The sequence below is a fragment of the Schistocerca cancellata genome, chromosome 9 (assembly GCF_023864275.1).
Source record: "Schistocerca cancellata isolate TAMUIC-IGC-003103 chromosome 9, iqSchCanc2.1, whole genome shotgun sequence".
Taxonomy (NCBI): Eukaryota; Metazoa; Arthropoda; class Insecta; order Orthoptera; family Acrididae; genus Schistocerca; species Schistocerca cancellata.
In genome coordinates this window covers 403,321,006-403,346,736 of record NC_064634.1, presented here as the reverse complement: position 1 = coordinate 403,346,736, position 25,731 = coordinate 403,321,006, and the positions used below count along the sequence as shown (strand labels likewise).

The 25,731-nt window shown below is 43.2% G+C and overlaps 1 protein-coding gene across 1 annotated transcript in view; it reads right to left on the bottom strand.

The window, feature by feature from the left end:
- LOC126100954 (bicaudal D-related protein homolog) overlaps positions 1-25,731 on the bottom strand; it is a 580,126-nt gene that overhangs the window by 36,489 nt on the left and 517,906 nt on the right. The window contains exons 2-3 of the mRNA XM_049911615.1: positions 7,404-7,619; positions 1,494-1,610 (exon numbers count right to left, since the gene is read on the bottom strand). Coding sequence (XP_049767572.1) covers positions 1,494-1,610; positions 7,404-7,619 — 333 coding nt within the window. The remainder of the gene's footprint in view (positions 1-1,493; positions 1,611-7,403; positions 7,620-25,731) is intronic.

Genomic DNA, 25,731 nt, shown 5'->3' with positions numbered 1-25,731 from the left:
ACCACGTGTTCAATGTAATCAAATGAACAAGCAATCACTTTCCTTGAGAATGCTTCGTGGGCGAACCAGTTTCATTGGTTTCGGTTCACCTCCAAATACCGAAAAAGCTGGCTGTTAGCTTACTTTTTGGCTCGTGTGGATATGTACATGTTTCGTCTTCTGTTACGATGTTGCACTTCGACGGTCGAATTTTTTGAGCATTTTCTTACATCAGCTTCTTACGAGCCTGAGCTTCATTCATATTGTACATACGTCACAGTAAATCTCATGTTGACCTTGTGGCACATAGTATCGTAGTTCTTCGGAAGAAAAGCTGATTTTAGTACAACTTCACGAAATTCGTCACAGCTGAAAGAACGAACATGACGAAATTCAGCATGCCAATTTTGAATAGCCTTCTCTGAAAGCGACAGAACCCCGAAGTTGAATGAAGCGATTCTAGGGATTGTTGCCCACGGGAACAGTAATAACAACTTATCCAACAGAAACCTTCTCGTGAAGGTGCCAGAAACACCGATATCATGTGTTTGATCGTTCTCCCCTTTTCCTACACACACACACACACGTGCACACACACACACACACACACACACACACACACACACACACACATATTCTAACTACTTACAGCGCCATATTTTCACCTGGTGGCAAATAGTGGAACTATTATTTTTCAGCATACTTTGCGAGCGCCCCGATTAATGAACATACCTATGATGTTTCAGTGTTCTGCGACGTGTACAGCCCGCACCGCAGCACTCGAAACTCCATCAGTTTAGTTATAACCACGCATAATACAACGAAAAGGACTACGTGTGTCCACATTGCCTTTATCGAGTGTGTCTACACTCCCACTCTTCCGTGTTTACCGAGCGAGGTGGCGCAGTGGTTAGACACTGGACTCGCATTTGGGAGGACGACGGTTCAATCCCGCGTCCGGCCATCCTGATTTAGGTTTTCCGTGATTTCCCTAAATCACTCCAGGCAAATGCCGGGATGGTTCCTCTGAAAGGGCACGGCCGACTTCCTTCCCCATCCTTCCCTAATTCGATGAGACCGATGACCACGCTGTCTGGTCTCCTTCCCCAAACAACCAACCAACCAACCATCTTCCGTGTTTCAGTCACCTCATTGAAACTACATATGTACACTTTAATGCTGAATAAGAGAAGAATGTATGAAAATACAGCAACTTCTATTTTGGGAAAGTCACTCTGTGTATTATGTGTGTTAAAATACATTGTTTCGAGCGATGTTTAGCATTTCGCCAAATAATACGTAATTTATGATTGTTGTGAATGTGATGGTCATAATCATCTGATAGAAGCTATTATTCCTTCTGTGACTTCTGATTCTGCGCTCTACTACATAGAAAGACGCCTGTTAAGCCTGTTGTTAGTTTTGAGATGCCACGAGAGTGGCATTCTGTCCAGTGAACTTTAGCGAATGTTTTTCATGTGTGATGTAGTAAGTAGTCTCTGAGGAAGGCTTACCTCATCCCTGAGGACCTCGAGGCTGCTGACATGGTCCTGGAGGCTGGACTTCTTCAGGTTGCACTGGTCTCGCAGGCCCTGTAGCTGTGACGTCAGCTGCTCCTCCGTCCTCGCAGACTGCACCAACACAGTTACACAGCTCAGTTAACAGAAAGACTCATACGGAAATAGACAGACAAGGAATTTGGAGTTTATAATAATTTTGGAAGCACGTTATTGCGGATTTTATGAAGGTGACATTAACTGCTTATTGCAATTATGTTTCTAGCTGAATATTCACTGTGTCTGTGCGATTTATTTGTCTGCCTTCGGGGTGTAAACAATAACTGTTTACGACGTACCACAGTACTACAGGGAACATCCAGACGAAAAATTTGATAAAAGACACTTGTGGTCCATCCAGCCAGGGTAAACCTCAAACTGTCCTACAAAAGGTCACCTTAGTTACAGCACATGCGCGCCGCGCGAAATTTTTAATACCCTCCCGCCCTTTTACGCCACCGGATTCGTCGTGCACTTACAAATTGTAAAACTGACGTTTGTGTAAATTTTAACTAGCAATTTTGTGAATTCTAAAAACGTGAAACTAAATTTTATTTTTTTTCGCGGCCAGGTTACTATGTGACAACTGTTCTTTTAAGTATTAATTTTTGATCGAAATGGAAACGTAATTACTTTTTGCATAACTTGTTCGAGAAGTCTTTTCCGTTTATTACCCACACAGGTAAGGTTAACATACTAACGTTAACGAAGGCCGGTGTCATAAGAGAGCGAAAGGATATTCAAACCTCGCGTGGCGCGCATGCGCTGTAGCGTAGATGATTTTTGTAGTCCAATTTGAGGTGTCCCTTCCCCCCACCCCTTTCATAGAAAGGTAGGTTGTGTGAAAGAGTCATAAACAAATAAAACCTAGAAGGTATGCAAAGGATGAGTATATCTTGGAAGAAGGATATAGAGAGTTGAAACAAAAGCTTGCAGAAAGGTAACAGTGTCGAAATAGGAACTCCAGTAGAAAGAAGTGGCCATCGAGAAGTGTGCAGCAGATAGTTCTGAGAGAGGACAGGGAAGATGTTTGTAGTAAGAAATGTTGATATTGCAAAAAACGAAAAAGATGGAAGAAAGCAACGAGATAGTGAGTAAAGTGGATTTATGGAAGAATGAGAAAGATAAGATGAGAAATAAGATGATTGATGATAGACAAGGCAAAATACTGAGAGAAGAATGCCTCAAGGTGAGAGAAAATAAATTCGATGAACGACGGGGGACAGGACATGTAGAAATAGTAATTATGATGAATAAGAGGAATGTTTTGTTTTCCATCATCATCCTGGATTAATTTATCAAACCGCAGCGTGAGATATATGATCAAGGGGTCAAGGTGATCGCTCTACTGAACCGCAGGCCAGTTACAATCAACATCTCTGTCTTTTCCATTCATGATGAAGAAAATAAATGGCTAATAGATATAAAACATTACCTGCAGAGAGGGATAGTAGGGTTTAACGTCCAACTGACGACAAGGCCAAAACATATTTTTTTATTTAAGTGTCATGATCACAGAGTTTTTTTAGAACAGAATTGCCGATTTTTGGTATACAATAGCCATCTTCAGAATCTCTCATTCTGCTGTACTGCAACAAGTCATAACTATGTAACAATGATCTGAATTCGAGGTGTGACACAGTTACATAAGAGACATGCGACCATTTTATACGCATAAACTTCATTTATTCACCTCCACGCCTCCTTTTCTTCCCTTTAATCGATACTGATATACCTAGCATTCACAGATTATATATACAGCCTGTGTAAATCAAGTGTGCACTACACTTTATTATCATATTTTAAAATGCAAATTCATTTTGCAATGGTATATTTCAACTAGCACTTTGACAATAATTTGTCTTCATTCATATTTTGGCACTATATAATTGCTTATAAAACAGTTTTTTTTCTTCAAATTTCGCAATGTAGTTGCACACGCATTTCCTTGTGCTTTTTGTCATTGTTATCTATTATTAAAATTGTATTTTTTATTGCATACTATATTGTGTTATTCACTGTTTGTGAGTGTATGTAATAAACAAAGGTTGTCAGTAGGTGCCTCCTTTCCCTTCCTCTTCCCATTCTTAATTTTAGCCGTACGAACTTTAATTTAGCAGTGCAGCTTAATAAGATACAGTCTTTTGTGAAACGTAATGTTATGTATTTCCTTCTTTTTCAGTAATACGAAACATGACTCCTGTCGCACGTAAGTTTCATCTGTTTTCTCCCACGCCCTCATCCTTTATCTTAGATTTCGTTTTTATTTTTGTTGGCTTTGTCTTGTTTTTGCTCTGTTGTTACAATTTATTTCATAGTCTTTGCTCTATAACGTCGCAGGCCGCGGTGGCCGATCGGTTCTAGGCGCTTCAGTCCGGAACCGCACGACTGCTACGGTCACAGATTCGAATCCTGCCTCGGGCATGGATGTGTGTGATGACCTTAGGTTATATGTGACTGTAGGCTTTCCCGGCGTAAACCGTTGATGAAGGTTTCTCGGGTCTCCAGCCGGGTGGTAGCGTTGATGTCTCGCGACGTTTCGGGAAGTGTCATACTACCCATATTCGCCAGAAGATGGATAGTACGACACTTCCCGAAACGTCGCGAGACATCAACGCTACCATCCGGCTGGAGACCCGAGAAACCTTCATCAACAGGTCTTAGCTTAGTTGGGTTTAAGTAGTTGTAAGTTCTAGGGGACTGATGACTTCAGATGTTAAGTCCCATAGTGCTTAGAGCCATTTGTATAACGTCCTATTTTATATTCTTTGTTTTTGAGTAATTTTACATCTGTGTTTGCTTGTCGAAAGCGTTTAGCAATACCTTGCACCACTATTCACGCCACCTGGTGGTCATGTTTGTTACATTGTAACGTCATAGTTTCTCAGTTATACTCTGATGGTTCCTGTACATGACACTATTCCATGTGTATAAAGCTCCCTACTCCCTTTGGCATGATATTTTAATTTATGCTTTTCTTAGTTGTAGTCACTTTTATTATTTGGTAATTACTAAAAATAAAAAGCTGTGTTCCTCATGACTTTTGCAACCTTCGTGCAGATATTGTGAAGACGAGTTTTGGTTGGTACTATTGTTACATACTAACGATTTATTGCAGTGCAGCAAGAGAGATTCTGATGATGGTTATTCTGTTCAAAAACCTGCGATCAAGACAATTAAATTAAAAAATTATGTACATCATATGATCGCTTTTCTCTAATTTTATGTCAAATTATGTTTAAGGTCATAGAAGAGGGGGCACAAGCTGGGATGGAAAAGAACCATCCGGCATTTACCGTAATCGATTAAGGGAAACCGCAGAAAACAGACCTGGATGCCTGGTCGGGGATGTGAAACACCGTTAGATGATTGGAGATCTGTTTCGTTAACCAGTGCATCATCGCGGACGATGGAACTTGATCGCTAAAGTAAATTAAGTATTTTTTTACCTAGCGTTTATCATGCTGTAGGGGTTCAGCTGATTTCATGTTCTGATAAAGTTATTTTTATTTTTATTTAATGATCGGGAGCTCTTTCCGTCGCCACAGCAATTAGTTAACCGAAGGGCGCCGTCTGTCTCTAATTCTTGTAAGCTTTGTTCTGAATGTGGCATATTTTCTGAGGTTAGGTCTGGTTGGTTTGGGGAGCGGGGGGCTCAAGCGTAGGAGGGAAGGGTGTTAGCGGATTAAACAGCGATGTCATCGTTTCTCCTGCGTGGGATAGTTCACTTGGAATAAGTGGCATCAGCTCTAGAAACTGACTGGCTACCATGCTGGGCATTGGGTGATCTTCCTCACATCACCTGCACTTCTGCGAAAATTTTTGAGAAGTTAGAGATTAAACTCAGATCTGGGAAGCAAAAGTAACTTCTGTGAAAGATATTAAGATTGCAGCAGAGGAGAGGAAGAAGTACTGCAATGGCTAGTGGCCAATGCTCGCCACTTAAGTTCGCTTAACTTCTGTGCAGATTCGATCCGGCACTCGTTTACAGCCTTGTCCTGCAAGTCTGTGTGGCTTGTGTTAACGATAAGGTCGCTGGGAAATGAAGTACTTGAACAATAATAATGAAGAAGATATACATGTAATATCACAGTACACTACTGGCCATTAAAATTGCTACACAAGAAGAAATGCAGATGATAAACGGGTATTCTTGGACAAATATATTATACTAGAACTGACATGTGATTACATTTTCACGCAAGAAATCAGTATCCAGAACAACCACCTCTGGCCGTAACAACGGCCTTGATACGCCTGGGCATTGAGTCAAACAGAGCTTGGATGGCGTGTACAGGTACAGCTGCCCATGCAGCTTCAACACGATACCACAGTTGATTGTGACGAGCCAGTTGCTCGGCCACCATTGACCAGACGTTTTCAATTGGTGAGAGATCTGGAGAATGTGCTGGCCAGGGCAGCAGTCGAACATTTTCTGTATCCAGAAAGGTCTGTACAGGACGTGCAACATTCGGTCGTGCATTATCCTACTGAAATGTAGGGTTTCGCAGGAAGCGAATGAAGGGTAGAGCCACGGGTCGTAACACATCTGAAATGTAACGTCCACTGTTCAAATTGCCGTCAGTGCGAACAAGAGGTGACCGAGATGTGTAACCAATGGCACCAGATGCCATCACGCCGGGAGATACGCCAGTATGGCAAAGACGAATACACGCTTCCAATGTGCGTTCACCGCGATGTCGCCAAACACGAATGCGACCATCATGATGCTGTAAACAGAACCTGGATTCATCCGAAAAAAATGACGTTTTGTCATTCGTGCACCCAGGTTCGTCGTCGAGTACATCATCGCAGGCGCTCCTGTCTGTGATGCAGCGTCAACGGTAACCGCAGCCACGGTCTCCGAGCTGTTAGTCCACGCTGCTGCAAACGTCGTCGAACTGTTCGTGCAGATGGTTGTCGCCTTGCAAACGTCCCCATCTGTTGACTCAGGGATCGAGACGTGGCTGCACGATCCGTTACAGCCATGCGGATAAGATGCCTGTCATCTCGACTGCTAGTGATACGAGGCCGTTGGGATCCAGCACGGCGTTCCGTATTACCCTTCTGAACCCACCGATTCCATATTCTGCTAACAGTCATTGGATCTCGATCAACGCGAGCAGCAATGTCGCGATACGATAAATCACAATCGCGATAGGCTACAATCCGACCTTTATCAAAGTCGGAAACGTGATGGTACGCGTTTCTCCTCCTTACACGAGGCATCACAACAACGTTTCACCAAGCAACGCCGGTCAACTGCTGTTTTGTGTATGAGAAATCGGCTGGAAACTTTCCTCATGTCACCACGTTGGAGGTGTCGCCACCGGCGCTAACCTTGTGTTAATGCTCTGAAAAGTTAATCATTTGCATATCACAGCATCTTCTTCCTGTCGGTTAAATTTCGCGTCTGTAGCATGTCATCTTCGTGGTGTAGCATTTGTAATGGCCAGTAGTGTATATTTACTGTAGAAAGATAAAAAGTGTCAAGGTAATGCGTTATAACACGGTAGTGATACCGAGTGCCTCTATGCAGGTAAATGCCTTCCACTGGATTACAAAGTGCTGAATGTTGAAGGGTTCCGAGACAGAACTGGTGGGAGGTGGTCTGACGAAAGAAAAGAAGAGACCTGGTAAAAAGACGAAATAAGTTGGAGGAGATTGGGGAGTGGGTAGGAACTGAGATTGTCAGTTGGTGCCTAGGAAGTCGAAATGGTAGGTGAAAAAGAAAAAACAAAAAAAAAAAAAAAGGAGAAGGGAGCTAAGGAGGCGTACAATAATGCCGTAAGGCTCAAGGGCGTGGTGCATGTGTTTGGGCCGCAGACGGGGGCAGAGGGTGGTCGGTGCGGGTGTGTGCCCTCCTACCTCCTTGAGCCTGGCGGCGAGGCGCAGGTTCTGCTCGGTGAGCTCGGCGACGAGCGCCGCCTTCTCGCGGTCGGTGCGCCGCAGCTCGGCCTCGCGCTCCGCCAGCTGGCGGGTGGCCGCCTGCAGGTCGGCCTGCAGCTCCAGCAGCCGCGACTCCGCCTCCGACCGCGCCGCCGCCAGCTGGCGCCGCAGCTCGTGCCGGTCCTGCTCCAGCCGCTGCAACCACACACCCACACGTCACCGTCAGCCTTCTGCTCTCTGTGAGGGCGGCGCAGCGCTGCGCAGAAAACTGACACACAACATGGGAATATCTCAGCTGCAAACATGATTATATGATAGCGGAACAAACACCGGTAGCAGTTACTTCTGTAAAATATCTGGGAGTATGCGTGCGGAACGATTTGAAGTGGAATGATCGTATAAAATTAATTGTTAGTAAGGCGGGTACCAGGTTGAGATTCATTGGGAGAGTCCTTAGAAAATTTAGTCCATCAACAACGGAGGTGGCTTACAAAACACTCGTTCGACCTGTACTTCAGTATTGCGCATCAGTGTGGGATCCGTACCAGATTGGGTTGACGGAGGAGATAGACAAGATCCAAAGAAGAGCGGCGCGTTTCGTCACAGGGTTATTTGGTAACCGTGATAGCGTTGCGGAGATGTTTAGTAAACTCAAGTGGCAGACTCTGCAAGAGAGGCGCTCTGCATCGCGGTGTAGCTTGCTCGCCAGGTTTTGTGAGGGTGCGTTTCTGGATGAGGTATCGAATATATTGCTTCCCCCTACTTATACCTCCCGAGGAGATCACGAATGTAAAATTAGAGAGATTAGAGCGCGCACGGAGGCTTTCTGACAGTCGTTCTTCCCGCGAACCATACGCGACTGGAACAGGAAAGGGAGGTAATGACAGTGGCACGTAAAGTGCCCTCCACCACACACGGTTGGGTGGCTTGCGGAGTATAAATGTAGATGTAGATGTAGATGTAGATGCAAATTGGGGAGGGAGGTTGGGAAGGGGGTGGGGCACTTCCCCCTTACAACTATCCAAGGCTATCTCATTTTTATAAACTAGAGAACGTTCGGTAGTTTTGTAGTAGTATATATTACCGGTAGTATGCTGGTAGGGTAACATAAACGAATGTGGGAAAGAGAACCAGGGAGCCAATGACTTCTCTCTGTTCGCTAATGACCTTGCTGTTTAGCGTTGTCCACCATAAATCATCCATCATTCTCTCTATTTTTTGTTTGTTTGTGTCGCACTTAATTAGAACTGCGCATCATTCTGAGGTAGTTCATTGTGTATCTATATCCTTAATATACCAGGTGGTCAAAAAGTCAATATAAATTGGAAAACTGAATAAATCACGGAATAATGTAGATAGAGAGGTACAACTTGACACACATGCTTGGAATGACATGGGGTTTTATTAGAACCAAAAAAATTCAAACGTTCAAAAAATGTCCGACAGATGGCGCTTCATCTGATCAGAATAGCAATAATTAGCATAACAAAGTAAGACAAAGCAAAGATGATGTTCTTTACAGGAAATGCTCAATATGTCCACCATCATACCTCAACAATGGCTGTAGTCGAGGGATAATGTTGTGAACAGCTCTGTAAAGCATGTCCCGAGTTATGGTGAGGCATTGTCGTCGGATGTTGTCTTTCAGCATCCCTAGAGATGTCGATCGATCACGATACACTTGCGACTTCAGATAACCCCAAAGCCAATAATCGCACGGACTGAGGTCTGTGGACCTGGGAGGTCAAGCATGACGAAAGTGGCTGCTGAGCACACGATCATCACCAAACGAAGCGCGCAACAGATCTTTCACGCGTCTAGCAATATGAGGCGGTTTTTTGGTTCTAATAAAACCCCATGTCATTCCAAGAATGTGAGTCAATTTTTACCTCTCTATCTGCATTATTCCGTGGTTTATTAAGTTTTCAAATTTATACTGACTTTTTGATCACCCGGTACATATACTATGTGATCAAAAGTGTCCGGACACCCCTAAAACATACGTTTTTCATATTAGGTGCATTGTGCTGCCAACTACTGCCAGGTACTCCATATCAGCGACCTCAGTAGTCATTAGACATCATGAGAGAGCAGAATGGGGCGCGCCGCGGAACTGACGGACTTCGAACATGTTCAGGTGATTGGGTGTCACTTGTGTCATACGTCTGCAAGCATGATTTCCACACTCCTAAACGTCCCTAGGTCCAATGTTTCCGATGTAATAGTGAGGCGGAAACGTGAAGGAGCACGTACAGCACAACAGCGTACAGGCCGACCTCGTCTGTTGACTGACAAACACCGCCAACAGTTGAAGAAGGTCGTAATGTGTAATAGGCAGACATCTATCCAGACCATAAAACAGGAATTTAAAACTGCATGAGGATCCACTGCAAGTACTATGACAGTTAGGCAGGAGATGAGAAAACTTGGATTTCGTGGTGGAGTGGCTGCTCAGAAGCCACACATCACTCCGGTAAATGCCAAACGAAGCCTTGCTTGGTATAAGGAGCGTAAACATTGGACGATTGAACAGTGGAAAAACGTTCTGTGGAGTGACGAATCACGGTAGACAATGTGGCGATCCGATGGTAGGGTGCGGGTATGGCGAATACCCAGTGAACGTCATCTGCCAGCGTGTGTAGTACCAAGAGTAAAAATCGGAGGTGGTGGTGCTATGGTGTGGCCGTCTATTTCATGAAGGGGGCTTTCACCCCTTGTTGTTTTGTGTGGCACTATCACAGCACAGGCCTACACTGATGTTCTAAGCACCTTCTTGCTACCACCTGTTGAAGAGCAATTCGGGGATGGTGACAACATCTTTCAACACGATCGAGCACCCGTTCATAGCCGCGTGGAGAGGCCGTGCGGTTAGAGGCGTCATGTCACTGATTGCGCGGCCGCTCCCGCCGGAGGTTAGAGTCCTCCCTCGGGCATGGGTGTGTGTGATGTTCATAGCATAACTTAGTTTAAGTAGTGTGCAAGGTGGTGGGGCACTTCCTACTTATAACAATCCAATGCTATATCATTCTTATAAACTAGAGATTGTTCGGTAGTTTTGGAACAGTATATAAATGACGTAGTAAATCGTATGATTACCGGTACTATTCATTGTGCTGGTAGGGTAACAAACATAAATGAACGTGCGAAAGACAACCAAGGAGCCAATGACTTCTCTCTGTTCGCTAATGGCCTTGCTGTTTAGCGCTCTTCACCATAAATCATCCATCATTCTGTTTTTTGATTGTTTGAGTCACACTTAATTAGAACTGCGCATCATTCTGAGGTAGTTCATTGTGTATTTATATCCTTAATATATATACATATACTATGTGATCAAAAGTGTCCGGACACCCTGTAACACCTCGTTTCAGTTCACAGTGATAAAAGCTATAGAAAGAATAATTTAAAATTAAGAATAGAATTTTTACAGGGGAAAATAGTGTAGAATCAGAGTTCGGCAATTGCAGATCAAAATTATAGTATATCAGCAAGTAGTTTAACGTATAAGTACAGCAAAGCCACGGAAGCTCCGTCATGGAGAAGGCAGTGACGTTAAACTCTTGTGATGAAAAACCTATATAGAGGCCTGATCGTCATTAGCCGCCTTTTTTCCTTGATTGTTTCGTTAAAGGGTGGGGAACCCGTGTCAGTCAGCGAGACAATAATTAGATTGGACTTTATCGTGTTAAGATTCACGATAAACTGTTAGAATATTACGGAGATTAAAAGTGATGTAGTGTACCATCTCTGACTGTTGGTAGCAACGGAGTATTAAGGGGATTTCAAGACTTTAGTGCTAGATTGGAACTTTACGGACATAGACGACAGAAACTCAAATTATCTGCTGATACGAGTGAATTCAGAGGTACCGGTATTCAGATATTAACGTGTGGACTTTTGAAAGTGTCGTGTGCCGTTAGTTGCGAATCTGGACGTAGAGCGCGTGCATATCGGCATTTGCGGACTATTTAGATTCCTCCAGGCTAGGAACCTTTTAAATAGACCATCATCCATCACCATCTTAATCCTTGAAAATAGAGTGAAAGTGAAATACAAGAGTGTTGTACTTATTTCATTTACCTAGTACTAATCAGTGAAGGTGTAAGTCAGCACCATCTAGCGGAAAGCGTAGGCATTAACTAACACGCTAACTGAAGTGAACGTTTACGTGTTTTACCGACTGCTTAATATGAACTTTTGTGACTCTTCGACGTCCCCACTCCCTCCGAAAGGTGGCGCAGGCTGTCTTAACCATTAAAGGGGAGAGTTTTAGCCGAGCAAATTACTAAATAAAAGCGATATTTACAAGACTTGCAGTAACAGCAAAACACAAGGCCCGCACCTCATCGGAGAGTCGTCACTGTCACGTCGGGAAGTAAAGCCGGAAAAACTACCGACGATACGTATCTACGAGCAGACGTCGACGTGGAGTACCAAAAAAGGGAACCACAAAAGAGTTGGGGATGCTTCAACCCCCATAAACATACGTTTTTCATATTAGGTGCATTGTGCTGCCACCACACACGTAGACTTAAAGCTGTGCACTGTGTTGGTGACATATACAATTGTGCCGAGGAAAAAGACATAGGAATTCCCTTCAGCCTGGACCCTTCTGAAGATTGTTGCAGAGTGTTTGCTTTCAGATGTTTCATGCTATAAGTTCCAGCGCCCATCTGCCCAATGAAGCTTAAAACGTGATTCATCTTTAAAGGCCACTTGTCACCATTCAGTGGAAGTCCAGTTGCGGTATTGGCACGCAAATGCCAGCCTTCGTCACTGATGAAGAGCAGGCAGCTCGGGTGTATGAAGCAAGCACCTGCTGCGGAAGTCTGTACACAGCAACACTCACTGAACAGTTGTTGAGGAGACACTTTTGGTAGTCCCTTGCTTTATCTGGGTGGTCAGTTGCTCAACAGCTGGTCGTCTATTCATACATAAGTATCTCCACAGCTGTTGTTCATCAACGTCATCTACAACCCGTGCAGCAGCACAGTTGCCTCGGCGCCGGTTTTGGATAACACTATTTTACCATGCACAGTATAAGTTAACCATGGAGGCACACGAACAATTTACAAACTTAGCCATTTCTGAAATGCTTCCACTTTTGGTCCGAAAGCCATTGATCATCCCCTTTTGCACATCGGATAAATCGCTCCGTTCCCGCATTTCGACAACGACTGCACTATTTTCTGCGCCCCCCCCCCTCCCCCAACACTCTTTCTGTACCCTCCACTGCTAGTGCTGCCACCTGCTATCTTCGAGTGGTTACCACACATTTCTGTCGAACACAGGCAATGGTCACATTAATGTGACTGGACCATGTAAATGTGATGAGCAGGATGAATTTGTTTTTCTTGCATTGTTTTAAGGAAATGAAAGATCTTTTCCGTGCTTACCTTGTTAAAAGCTCCTCTCTAGCCATCGAGATAGGTTTCCTGATAGGGGTATTAGCATACTGTCTTTCCCTGCCATCTCCGACTCTTTGCTAAGAAGATGAGGTGTTTTGTTCCACTTTGTCAACTGGAATGCTAATCTCCATGGGTCGTCTATTCTAAGACCACAAGATCGCTTTCCCATTTCAAAAAGATAATCATGGATTTCTCTTTCTTGTTGAACACATACCAGCTACTGCATCTGTCATTTCCTAGAACTCTTTTTTTCTTTAGTTAGTTAAATCAAAATCGTCACAACGGGATATAACGAGGGATGACAGCTTTTTATGTAAAATAATTTAGAAGTAAATCAATAGTACTATACAGGGTGTCCCAGCTATCTTGTCCACCCAAAATATCTCTGGAACAATAACAGCTATTGGAAAACGACTTTCACCGGTATCAATGTAGGGCTGGGGCCCATGAATGTACATAATTGGAAACATTCTAAAACGAAAGCATATGTGTTTTTTAACACAAACTTATGTTTTTTAAATGGACCTCCTATATTTTTTCTTCAGCAATCCATAGCATGACAAAGCACATACACAATGGCGTTGATTGCATCGCAATATTCCCATTACATCCCGAGATATTGAGACGCGAAGTTGACGCTTCAAACACACGACATGCGCTGCTAGCGCACGTCCTGAGGCTCAGGCGTGAACCACATGCTGCCCGTAATCGCAGCAGGATAGCAGCAGACCGTATTATTCGTTTCGGACCTCTTGATAAGTATGGAAGTGTGATTACGCATGTGAATCACATCGCGATAAAAAATATAGGAGGTCCATTTAAAAAAAAAACATAAGTTTGTGTTAAAAAACACACATGCTTTCGTTTTAGAATGTTTCCAAATATGTACATTCATGGGCCCCAGCCCTACATTGATACCGGTGAAAGTCGTTTTCCAATAGCTGTTATTGTTCCAGAGATATTTTGGGTGGACAAGATAGCTGGGACACCCTGTATATGATATACAGGGTGGTCGGAAATTCCCGTTACAGACTTCTAGGACTTGTAGAGTGGAGTGAGTACATCGTATGTTGAATAGGAACCCATGTCCGGAAACGTCATCCAACGAGACTACAGGAAGTCAAAGTTAGAGGCGCGGGTGTCTGTAAAAGTGAAAGTTATCAACTTTACACTCTTCGCAACACAAGAACCGGTACACGTATTCAACTGTCAGAGGTATCAGAACGGTTTTCGTTTATAACTTTCGACTCGTTCGTTTCCGGTACAGGTATCCTTACTTCAAATTAATACATTTATCGTTCTCCATTATCCTAAAAAGTCTGTAACATCATCACGGAATCACCCCACGTATACGTATATTTACGGATGCCCGCGCCTATAACTTTGACGCTCTGTAGTCTTGTAGGATGACGTTTCCGGACATGCGTTCCTATTCAACATACCTTGTACTCACTCCCCTCTATAAGTCCTAGAAGTCTGTAATAGGAATCTCCGACAACCCTGTATAGAAGTAAATAACTTATGGGAGTGAGTACCTCGGCCACTTTTCCCAATCGGACGCTACGTCGGTATTAGAGGTTCACTGGTGAAACTATCAAACTGAAAGAAACAACAAGGAGCTACATTTGTAAGGCAAAAGAGGTTGTTTAAACACTGCTGTTGTAAAACAGCATTTCTCTGTGTTTAAGCACAGTAAGCAGAATAATGTAAATTACTTACATCATATCACACAGCTGAAAAACAGAAAAGTTTTTACTAAAAAATAACAGACAAGCGTCCTCTGTCAGACTCAGCGACAGCAATGGTAGTGTACAGCGTCTCCCAGAAATGTGACGGGCTTCGAGGGTGTTTTCGGAAGAAATGGAGGTCTGAAACTCGTGTCCAGAAATGTCACTCAGCGACGCTACACAGGTCTAAGTTATAGGCACCAGCGCCCGCACCTAGGCCGTCCCTTTAGCATGACATTGCAGGGTGATGGACCGTAGGCGGAATGTTTGGCAATGTGGAGCAAATAGAGCTAGCCGCTGCGTAGACAGGCCTTGTCTCTTATAAATGCGATGCGTTGTTGCCTTCGCGGATGACGGATGCGGATGCAGTTTGTTTGTATTCAGTATACAGAAAAATATTGCAGACGGAAATCGGTGTCCGAAACCGATCATCCATCGAGGAAACAGACTATCGCATCCATAAGAGAAAAGGAGTTTCTACGCGGCAGCTGGCTCCATCTTCTCCACTGGCAGTCGTGGCCATCAGTAGCTATCACTGATAAACAAACAATACTGCGAGACGTTCCGCCTATGGTCTGCCAGCAAACAAAGTCGAAACCACTGGTTTGCAGACATTGTCTTGTACTCGCCTCTTTCGTTTCTACATATAAGAGTCAAACAGCTTGTAAATGTAGTAACTGTTTCGAGCATTTCTGGAACCACCGAACCCGAGTGGAAAAAAATTTCTAGATGCGAGTACGGCTCCCGCTCCGCGGGTTCCGTCCAGACTTAATTATGATTATACACAGTTCATCCATCCTGGGAGTCGAGACCCTCTACGATTTTTACATTTTATCGACAATATTACAGGCAAGCTATCGGTCCAGGGAATATCAAGCTTTTTGAGAATTTAACAAATGACGAAAATAGTTTTTTGTGATATACGAAGGGCGTTTGAAAAGTCTGTGGAAAAATAAAAACTACTTACGTGTTTGGGGCAAACGTTTTTTATTTTTCGACATAGTCTCCTTTTAGACTTATACACTTCGCCCAATGCTGTTCTAATTTGTTGATCCCTTCCGAATAATAGGAATTGTCCAAGTCTGCAAAATAGCTATTAGTTGCTGCATTTGAATAAAATCTTTGTCCCGCCAGCCATTTCTTCAAATTGGAGAACATAGTCCGAGGGAGCCCAGTCTGGAGAACAGGGGGGATGTGAAACGAGTTGCAATCCTATTTCCATTAATTTTTCGACCGCAACTGCTGAGGTGTGTGCTGGTGCATTGTCGTGATGGAAGAGGACATTTTTGCGGTCCAATCGCCGGCGTTCCTCTTGCAGCTCGGTTTTCAAACGGTCCAATAACGACGAATGACATTCATCTGTAATAAAAAAAAATGGGTGTGAAATCTTATGGGACTTAACTGCTAAGGTCATCAGTCCCTAAGCTTACACACTACTTAACCTAAATTATCCTAAGGACAAACACACACACACCCATGCCCAAGGGAGGACTCGAACCTCCGCCGGGACCAGCCGCACAGTCCATGACTGCAGCGGCCTAGACCGCTCGGCTAATCCCGCGCGGCCATCTGTAATAGTTTTACCCTTTTCTAGATAGTCGATGAGGATTATCCCTTGCGAATCCCATAACCTTTCTGGCCGAAGGAATGGTCTTCGCCTTTTTTGATGCAGATTCTCCCTTGGTAACACATTGTTTAGATCGTTGTTTGGTCCCATAGTAATATATCCAAGTTTCATCCACAGTGACGAAACAACGCTTAAAGTCCTGCGGACTCTTCCTGAACAGCTGCAAATCATCCTTGCAACACTTCACACGATTCCGTTTTTGGTCAAGCGTGAGCAATCGCGGAACCCATCTTGCAGATAGCTTTCTCATGTCCAAATGTTTATGCAAAATATTATGTACCCGTTCATTCGAGATGCCCACAGCACTAGCAATCTCACGCACCTTAACTCTTCTGTCATCCATCACCATATCACGCTTTTTATAAATGATTTCTGGAGTCGTAACCTCCACAGGGCGTCCAGAACGTTCAGCATCACTTGTGCCCATATGGCCACTCCGAAAATTTTGAAACCAGTTATAAACTGTTCTTATCGAAGGCGCAGAGTCACCGTAGTGTTTATCAAGCTTCAAGCGTTTTGCCTTTCATGAAGTAATGTTTATCACCACACGAAATTCTTTTTCGTCAATTTTTTGACAATCACTAGACTTCCTTGATTCACACGAATGCCGAACAGAAACAGACCAATATGACTGACAATTGGTGTACGTTCTTTCCAAAGATGCTACTAACTAAACATGACTTCTATACGCGCTGGTGGTGCCATCTCTCGGACTTTGCACGGACTTTCCAAACGCTCCTCGTAATTACAGATTAACAGTTTTCCAATTTTATTTCCTTTACTTGTACTGTGAAACATTGCCTCTTGCCAAATTTCAGAATTCTAGGTCAATGGGAAGTACCCTACAAGTTTTGATGCATAAATAGCCGTATCTTTTGATGGCATTGACTTAGAAGCTTAACTTTCCTAGACAGCCAAGGGACCATGGACCTTAATATGCGACATAAATTTCAATGTGATACGTCTACCTGTTCCTGAGAAAAAGGGGTTTTTAACAGTCGGACAGATAGAGAGAGAGAGAGAGAGAGAGAGAGAGATATGGACAACTAAGTAATCCTACATTTACCGCCGGCCGGTGTGGCCGTGCGGTTCTAGGCGCTTCAGTCGGGAACCGCGTGGCCGCCACGGTCGCAGGTTCGAATCCTGCCTCAGGCATGAATGTGTGTGATGTCCTTAGGTTAGTTAGGTTTAAATAGTTCTAACTTCTAGGGGACTGATGACCAGAGCAGTCCCATAGTGCTCAGAGCCATTTTTTGTAGAGATCTACCAGGAATGAAAGGGGCCCCGTTTATTCCCGGGAAGTTGCACGGCAGTGCTAACGAAACCCGACCTGCCAGTCGGCAGGGGACTGGGCGTGGTCGCCGGTCGCATCGCGTGGCAGTCAACACGCGCCTTCCGGGGGTGCCGGCTGCGCAATTACTCAGGGCGCGACGCGGATGAGCCGAGGTGTGCTAGGTCTCCCGCCCCCACGCTACTGACCTCGCCCGCACACAGCCAGCAAGGGCGGGTCACGTCCTCCCTGTCTCGCCAGAGCCCTTGGGGCACGTCAACAGCGCGCCCCTTTTCGATTGACCCGCTCTTGAATGGCGTTGCATTAAAAATGAGTATCCCATGAGTCCGGTGCAGTTAGTCCACGAAGCTGCCACGGGAAGCGCTCTTGCGGCGAATGACACAAGACAATCGCTTTAACTCGCGACGCCTCCGCTTGGCGGCGCGAGAGGGTTCGTAGGTGAAGAACCTGTAGAGAGAGTAGCCAATTCTCAGGCGGCCGCCTTGTTTCTTTCCACACCGTAGGCGGGAAGTGCAATTCTGCAAACCATCGCGAAGTGCATGAAATAGAGAATGTGCCATTGTAAGAATTATTAGGGCTTTTTCCCGTGCCATACACTGCGGGAGCGTGGGAAGCATGACTTAAAATGATTCTGTGCCATCTGTAATCAATCTGATCTTGTCCTTACGATCCATACGTTCCCAGATTAATAATTTATAGCCGGTTCTTTAAACTTTGTAAGTATGGAAGTTCAGTACATTCAGCATCTCCGTAACACTCTCTCACAGGTCAAACAAAACTGCGACCTTAGCCCTATTTGGTGCAGGTCCCACACACTTGAACAATTTTGTAGTCTGGGTGGCACAAGTATTTGTAAGCAATCCCCGTTGTATTCTATCAATAAACCAAAGTCTGATATCTGCATTACTTACGACTGAACCTCTGTGACGATTCCATTACATATTCCTACAAAGTGTTCCACCCTAACCATTTATTATAGTTTTCTTGACATTCCGAAAATGTGAATCGTGCAGATAAAGTTTCTCATGTTTTACTTCGTATGTTCCGATGTCATTTCAGTTTTTGCTACTGGGAGATATTCATCGCTGAAAAGTTGGTAGACGCTAAGCTTTGAATATATACATATTCTTCAATGCGCCATTGTGGACCAAATAACTTTTTCTTATACTGGGAAAATCTAGGAAACTTATTTCTGCACAATATGAAACACCAAAAATCGGAAATACAATTTCACAACAGCTGATTTTCGAAAATGAAACACACACTTTCTACCCTGATACTGATAACTGATTATCCCATTTAGAAACGCTACAAGCTACCCATTATCAGATTTATATTCCTTGACCTTCATTTTCCATAATCAATAATTTGCACTGAGGATGTCAATAAACAATAACTAAAATCAGTCTGTAAATAACAAACTGCGTGGGCTGTATTACTACAGACACATCTCACAAGACGAAAATCATTGATTCACATTAACAAATAACTATCAGGGATGAAGATATTTCTCTTGCACTTTGTCAGCAACAGAGACTGTCTAACGTCACTGAATTTCCGCGCTCTGCTGAATGTCGCCCCACGAAACCCGGAAAAACGTCTACCGAGAAATACACGGAGGTTATGAAAGTCATGGCATGCCTCCTTTTGCCAGGCATAGCGCTGTAACTCGACGTGTCATGAACTCAACAAGTCGTTGGAAGTCCTATGCATAAGTATTGAGCCAGGCTGCCTCTACAGCCGTCCACAATTGCGAAATTGTTGCTAATGCATGATTTGTGCACGAACTGACCTCTCGATTATATCCCAGAAATCCTCGACAAGATTCATGTCGGACTATCTGGGTGGCCAAATCATTAGCTCGAATTGTTCAGAATGTTCTTCAAAACAATCGCTAACAATTTTAGCCCGATGACGTGGCGCATTGTCGTCCATAAAAATTCAATCGTTGTTTGGGAACATTAAATCGATGAATGGCTAGAAACTATTCAAAGCAGCCAGACGTAACCACAGCCAGTCAGTTACCCAATCCATTCCATATAAACACAGCCCACATCATTATGGAGCTACCACCAGCTTGCACAGAGTCTTGTTGGCAACTTGGGTCCATGACTTCGTGGGGTCAGCGCCACACTCGAACCTTACCATCAGCTCTACCAACTGAAATCGGGACCGATGACCTCAGCAGTTTGGTCCCTTAGAAAGGTGCGCGCGCGCACACACACACACACACACACACACACACACACACTGAAATCGTTACTCATCTGAAAAGGTCACCGTTTCCCAGGCGTCTAGGGTACAACCCAAATGGTCACGAACCAGGAGAGGCTCTACAGGCGAAGTAGTGCTGTTAGCAAAGGGTCGTCTGCTGCCGTAGCCCATTAACCCATTAACGCCAAATTTCGCAGCACGGATACGTTCGGCGTACATCCCACTTGATTTCTGCGGTTATTTCGCGAGGTCTTGCTTGTCTGTAAGCACTGACGACTCAACACCAACGCTGCTGCTTTTGGTCGTTAAGTGAAGGCCGTCGACCACTGCGTTGTCCGTGGTGAGAGGTAATGCCTGAAATTTGGTATTATCGGTACACTCTTGACACTGCAGATCTCGGAATATCAAATTACCTAAAAACTTCCGAAATGGAATGTGCCATGTCTCTAGATCAATCTACCATTCCGCATTCAATATCTGTTAATTTCTGTCATGCAACTATAATCACGTCGGAAATCTTTTCACATTAACCACCCGAGTACAAATGATAGCTTCGCCAATGCACTGCCATTTTATACCTTGTGTAAGCAGTACTACCGCCACACATCGCTATCCCACGACTTTTGTCATCTCACTGTAGCTACGTGTGTTCATTAAGGATGGACGCGAGTTAGATTTTTCCATCTTTTGTTTCATTCTGTCTGTCAGTATTCCACTGTGAATAGCATTTGATGCGAAAAGGTCTCACTACACTACAATAGCAGTCAATGATGATTAAATTTTGGACTGTGTCGTTCAAGGGAAAGGAAGACGGAAGTTTTACGTTTAACATCTGGTCGTCGACGAGGTCATTACAGACAGGGCACGAGCTCAGATTGGGAAGAAAATTGTTCATGTCCTTTCAAAGAAACCAGCCCGGCATTCTCCTCAAGCTATTTATGGAGGTGTTCGTAGAACGATTAAGTTCCGGAAAACCAGCACTGCATAAGTTATTTTTCCGAATGTGTCCTAAGAAGTGCAAAAAATGGTTCAAATGGCTCTGAGCACTATGGGACTTAACTTCTGTGGTTATGTCCCATAGAAATACTTAAACCTAACTAACCTAAGGACATCACATGCATCCATGCCCGAGGCAGGATTCGAACCTGCGACCGTAGCTGTCGCGCGGTTCCAGACTGTAGCGCCTAGAACCGCTCGGCCACTCCGGCCGGCCAAGAAGTGCATATTTTGCCTTAAGTCGATATGGCTGGCTGGCGGTCGCGTGCTTGTCGGCTATAGTCGCGGCCGCTGGTAAGTCGATATTTGAGTATCGATTGCAGGCCAGCGACCTCGGCGTGCATTTGCATGAAACTCGTTCGGTCACCCTCCGAGATGGCCAGTACTTACAATATGTTGAAACTACAGGCAACTGCAGTGGAGGAAGTGGCTTACGTCCTCACAATACCGACGCAGTTACGTAATTCGATTGCTTAGCTAGTTTCCAGGACGGACCCGGGAAACGGATGTGCACCGTGCTCATTTGAGACTATTTAAATAACAGTCACTGAACTGCAAATTAGTCGGTCTAGTGAGGCATGCCACTGCCTCTCCAACGCGAGTGGAACACAGTCACAGTAACATTAACTTCGCACATTCCTTATTTAAAAATTAACCGCCATATGAAAAAAAGTGTAATACACGTACATACTGCAAGAAGGCTGAATATGAGGCATCGCATCGCATCCGTACCTAGAATTTGGCTCGCTCTGTATGCCTTCTAAAACCGGCCCCGTATAGTTGAAATATGTTTATGGCCTCTTGACCAACGTACATCGCATTATACAATTGTCTTGATTGTCAGAAGCTAGCATTCAGAACGAAGTAAAAGAAACGCATTTGTGAAGTAGTTAATGTTTGCAATAATTAGATGTCACTTGGTAAGGAAAAATAAATAGATTTTATGAGCAGTTCCGGGGAGCGAAGGCGTGCAGTAACTATAGCGAAAATTGTTTTCAGCGAGTAAAATACGAAAACATGTCGGTGAATTGTAAAAATTTTCTATTTTCTCACTACTTTCAAGACGGGTAAGGAAACAAATTTTTCTAAACAGCGTTACATAGCACAACCTCGGTGCTAAATGTGTCAGTTGACATATCAGAGCCGGCCGTTGTGGCGGAGCGTTTCTAGCCGCTTGAGTCTGGAACCGCTCTACTGCTACGGTCGCAGGTTCGAATCATGCCTCGGGCATGGATGTGTGTAATGTCCTTAGGTTAGTTAGGTTTAAGCAGTTCTAAGTCTAGGGGACTGATGACCTAAGATATTAAATCCCATAGCGCTCAGAGCCATTTGAACCATTTGACATATCAGATGTTCATTGTCGCATTAAATGTGCAGCTGTGTATCTTTAGCAGACAGAAAATATTTTCAACTTCCGTGTAAATGCAGGGAAACTACCACATCCAAAGAGCCATAGCTAAGAACAAACATGTCATAAACGAGCAGATATATTTCAGTACAGACACTCTACTGAACTTAATACATGCCAGAAAAACACCTCCAGAAAATATTTCCTAATGGGTGTTAACAAAATTCTCGTTTACAGAAACATTTTTCTTGCTACTGACAGACTACGTTTTCTGACCGTTTTCAAACAAGTGCCGCTCAAGCGTCAGATCTCATTCGAAGACTTCTCTGCCGGGCTGGCAGAAGTCACTGCCTATGAGTCAGTCGTGGTATTCTGCTGCACATACAAAGACGATGTTATTTTGTTCAACATGAATTTGTATCAGAACTTTTACAATGCGTGTCTTAAGCCGCGTGCCGACAAATCGAAACAGTTGAGAACAAGTAGTTGTTCGTCTGTTGAAGGATGCTTACGCTTTAGTTCACCGACGAGAATTCTATGAGTGATCCTATAAAGTTTCATAGTGAAGTGTTACAAAGGAAGGTACAACTAATGTTGTCTTTCAACTGCAACGAAGACAGTTAATGACATTAAATGTCATAATACACAAAAAGGTCAGTTTTTAGGAATCCATCAAAACGGTTAATACTATTTTCGTGTTGATTTGTTATCCACCTGTCTGTCCGTTCGAATACTACTCAGACTTGCCATGTTTAAATTAGTGTTTTAATCACGTGTTAAAAGCACTGCTTAATAGACTTTCAAAATAAAACATGACTTTACTAAAATGTTTAAATCAATGTAATTTTTCCAAATAAAGACATGGTTGGAGACTGTAGCTGTTACAAGAAATAAATTGTTGATGGTGTACGGCAGCCAGCCACAAACTGGTTCTACATTACTTTATTCAAAAAGTACCGTTACCGGTTTCGAATTTTTCACATTTCATCAATGGTTTTTTACGCATACATCGAAAAAATTATACATTTGTTTCCTGTGAGTTGCCTTAGAATAAACAATAATTCATAGTTACAAGCTTATAACCAAAATGACTTCGCTGCATATTTGCGTTGGAATGCAACTAACGTGAAGTGTCCATTTGGCGCATTTGTTTTTGCAGTATTCTTGCAACGAAATGCATTCTCAAGGATGTTAGTATGTTCAGTCACAGACGTTGCACTGTACTGTAAACCACTTTCGTTCAGAGAGAAAACGAATTCTGAATGCGCACCACATGTTTTGATTTACAATATAAGAAAACGAATACACAGTTTACAAAGTACAAGAGTGGCAAAGATACTGCAGTGCAGTGATACAAAGATATGGCATATTTGGGAAAGGAAACGTAAATTACTGATTCGTTGGATTGAAAAAGTGTTTTACATTAAATCTAGGGCATTAAATGCGAACAGAAACGACAAATACATGCTATTTTGTGAAATATGGCACTGCGAACTTATTTTACATAACGACAGAGATACAAATGTGGACAAAAAGTGTGTGAAATCATTATGCGCTATTTGAACATCGATTATGATAATAAATTAATTTTTTTTTCAGTATTTAGTGCCATAAATAATACTGCCTTTTGCAGGTACCTGTAATATTATAAGATTAGTTACTTGACCTGCAACCAAGTATGCAAATATAATTTATATTGGAGCGTACAAAGTACTTTCTCGAAGTTTTCAGGAAAGGAGTGTTATCCAGTTCAGTTCCTGACACTCAAATCTATACTAGATGTTAACAAATTTCTCTTCTTCAGAAACGCTTTCCTTGCCATTGCCAGTCTGCATTTTATATCCTCTCTACTTCGACCATCATCAGTAATTTTGCTCCCCAAATAGCAAAACTCCTTTATTACTTTAAGTGTTTCATTTCCTAATCTAATTCCCACAGCATCACCCGACTTACTTCGACTACATTCCATTATCCTCGTTTTGCTTTTGTTGATGTTCATCTTATATCTTCATTTCAAGACACTGTCCATTCCGTTCAACTGCTCTTCCAAGTCCTTTGCTGTCTCCGACAGAATTACAATGTCATCGGCGAACCTCAGAGTTTTTATTTCTTCTCCCTGCATTTCTCTAAGTCTACAAATGATAAAACGTAGGTTTGCCTTTCCTTAATCTTTCTTCTAAGATAAGTCGTAAGGTCAGTATTGCCTCACGTGTTCCAACATTTCTACGGAATCCAAACTGATCTTCCCCGAGGTCTGCTTCTACCAATTTTTCCATTCGTCTGTAAAGAATTCGCGTCAGTATTTTGTAGCTGTGACTTATTAAACTGATAGTTTGGTAATTTTCACATCTGTCAACACTTGTTTTCTTTGGGATTGGAATTATTATATTCTTCTTGAAGTATGAGGGTATTTCGCCTGTCTCGTACATCTTGCTCACCAGATGGTAGAGTTTTGTCAGGACTGGCTCTCCCAAGGCCGTCAGTAGTTCTAATGGAATGTTGTCAACTCCCGGGGCCTTGTTTCGACTCAGGTCTTTCAGTGCTCTGTCAAACTCTTGATGCAGTATCCTATCTCCCATTTCAGCTTCATCTATATCCTCTTCCATTTCCATAATATTGTCCTCAAGTACATCGCCCTTGTATAAATCCTCTATATACTCCTTCCATCTTTCTGCTTTCCCTTCTTTGCTTAGAACTGGGTTTCCATCTGAGCTCTTCATATTCATACAAGTGGCTCTCTTTTCTCCAAAGGTCGCTTCAATTTTCCTGTAGGCAGTATCTGTCTTACCCCTCGTGAGATAAGCCTCTACATCCTTACATTTGTCCTCTAGCCACCCCTGCTTAGCCATTTTGCCTGTCGATCTCATTTTTGAGACGTTTGTATTCCTTTTTGCCTGCTTCATTTACTGCATTTTTATATTTTCTCCTTTCATCAATTAAATTAAATATTTCTTCTGGTACCCAAGGATTTCTACTAGCCCTTGTCTTTTTACCTACTTGATCCTCTGCTGCCTTCACTACTTCCTCCCTCAGATCTACCCATTCTTCTTCTACTGTATTTCTTTCCCCCATTCCTGTCAATTCTTCTCTTATGCTCTCCCTGAAACTCTGTACAACCTCTGGTTCTTTCAGTTTATCCAGGTCCCATCTCCTTAAATTCCCACCTTTTTGCAATTTCTTCAGTTTTAATCTACAATTCATAACCAATAGATTGAGGTCAGAGTCCACATCTGCCCCTGGAAATGTCTTATAATTTAAAACCTGGTTCATAAATCTCTGTCTTACCATTATATAATCTATCTGATACCTTTTAGTATCTCCAGGATTCTTCCATGTATACAACTTTCTTTTATGATTCTTGAACCAAGTGTCAGCTATGATTAAGTTATGCTATGTGCAAAACTCTACCAGACGGCTTCCTCTTTCATTTCTTAGCCCCAATCCATATTCACCTACTACGTTTCCTTCTCTTCCTTTTCCTACTGTCGAATTCCAGTCACCCATGACTATTAAATTTTCGTCTCCCTTCACTACCTGAATAATTTCTTTTATCTCATCATACATTTCATCAATTTCATCATCTGCAGAGCTAGTTGGCATATAAACTTGTACTTCTGTAGTAGGCGTTGGGTTCGTGTCTATCTTGGCCACAATAATACGTTCACTATGCTGTTCGTAGTAGCTTACCCGCACTCC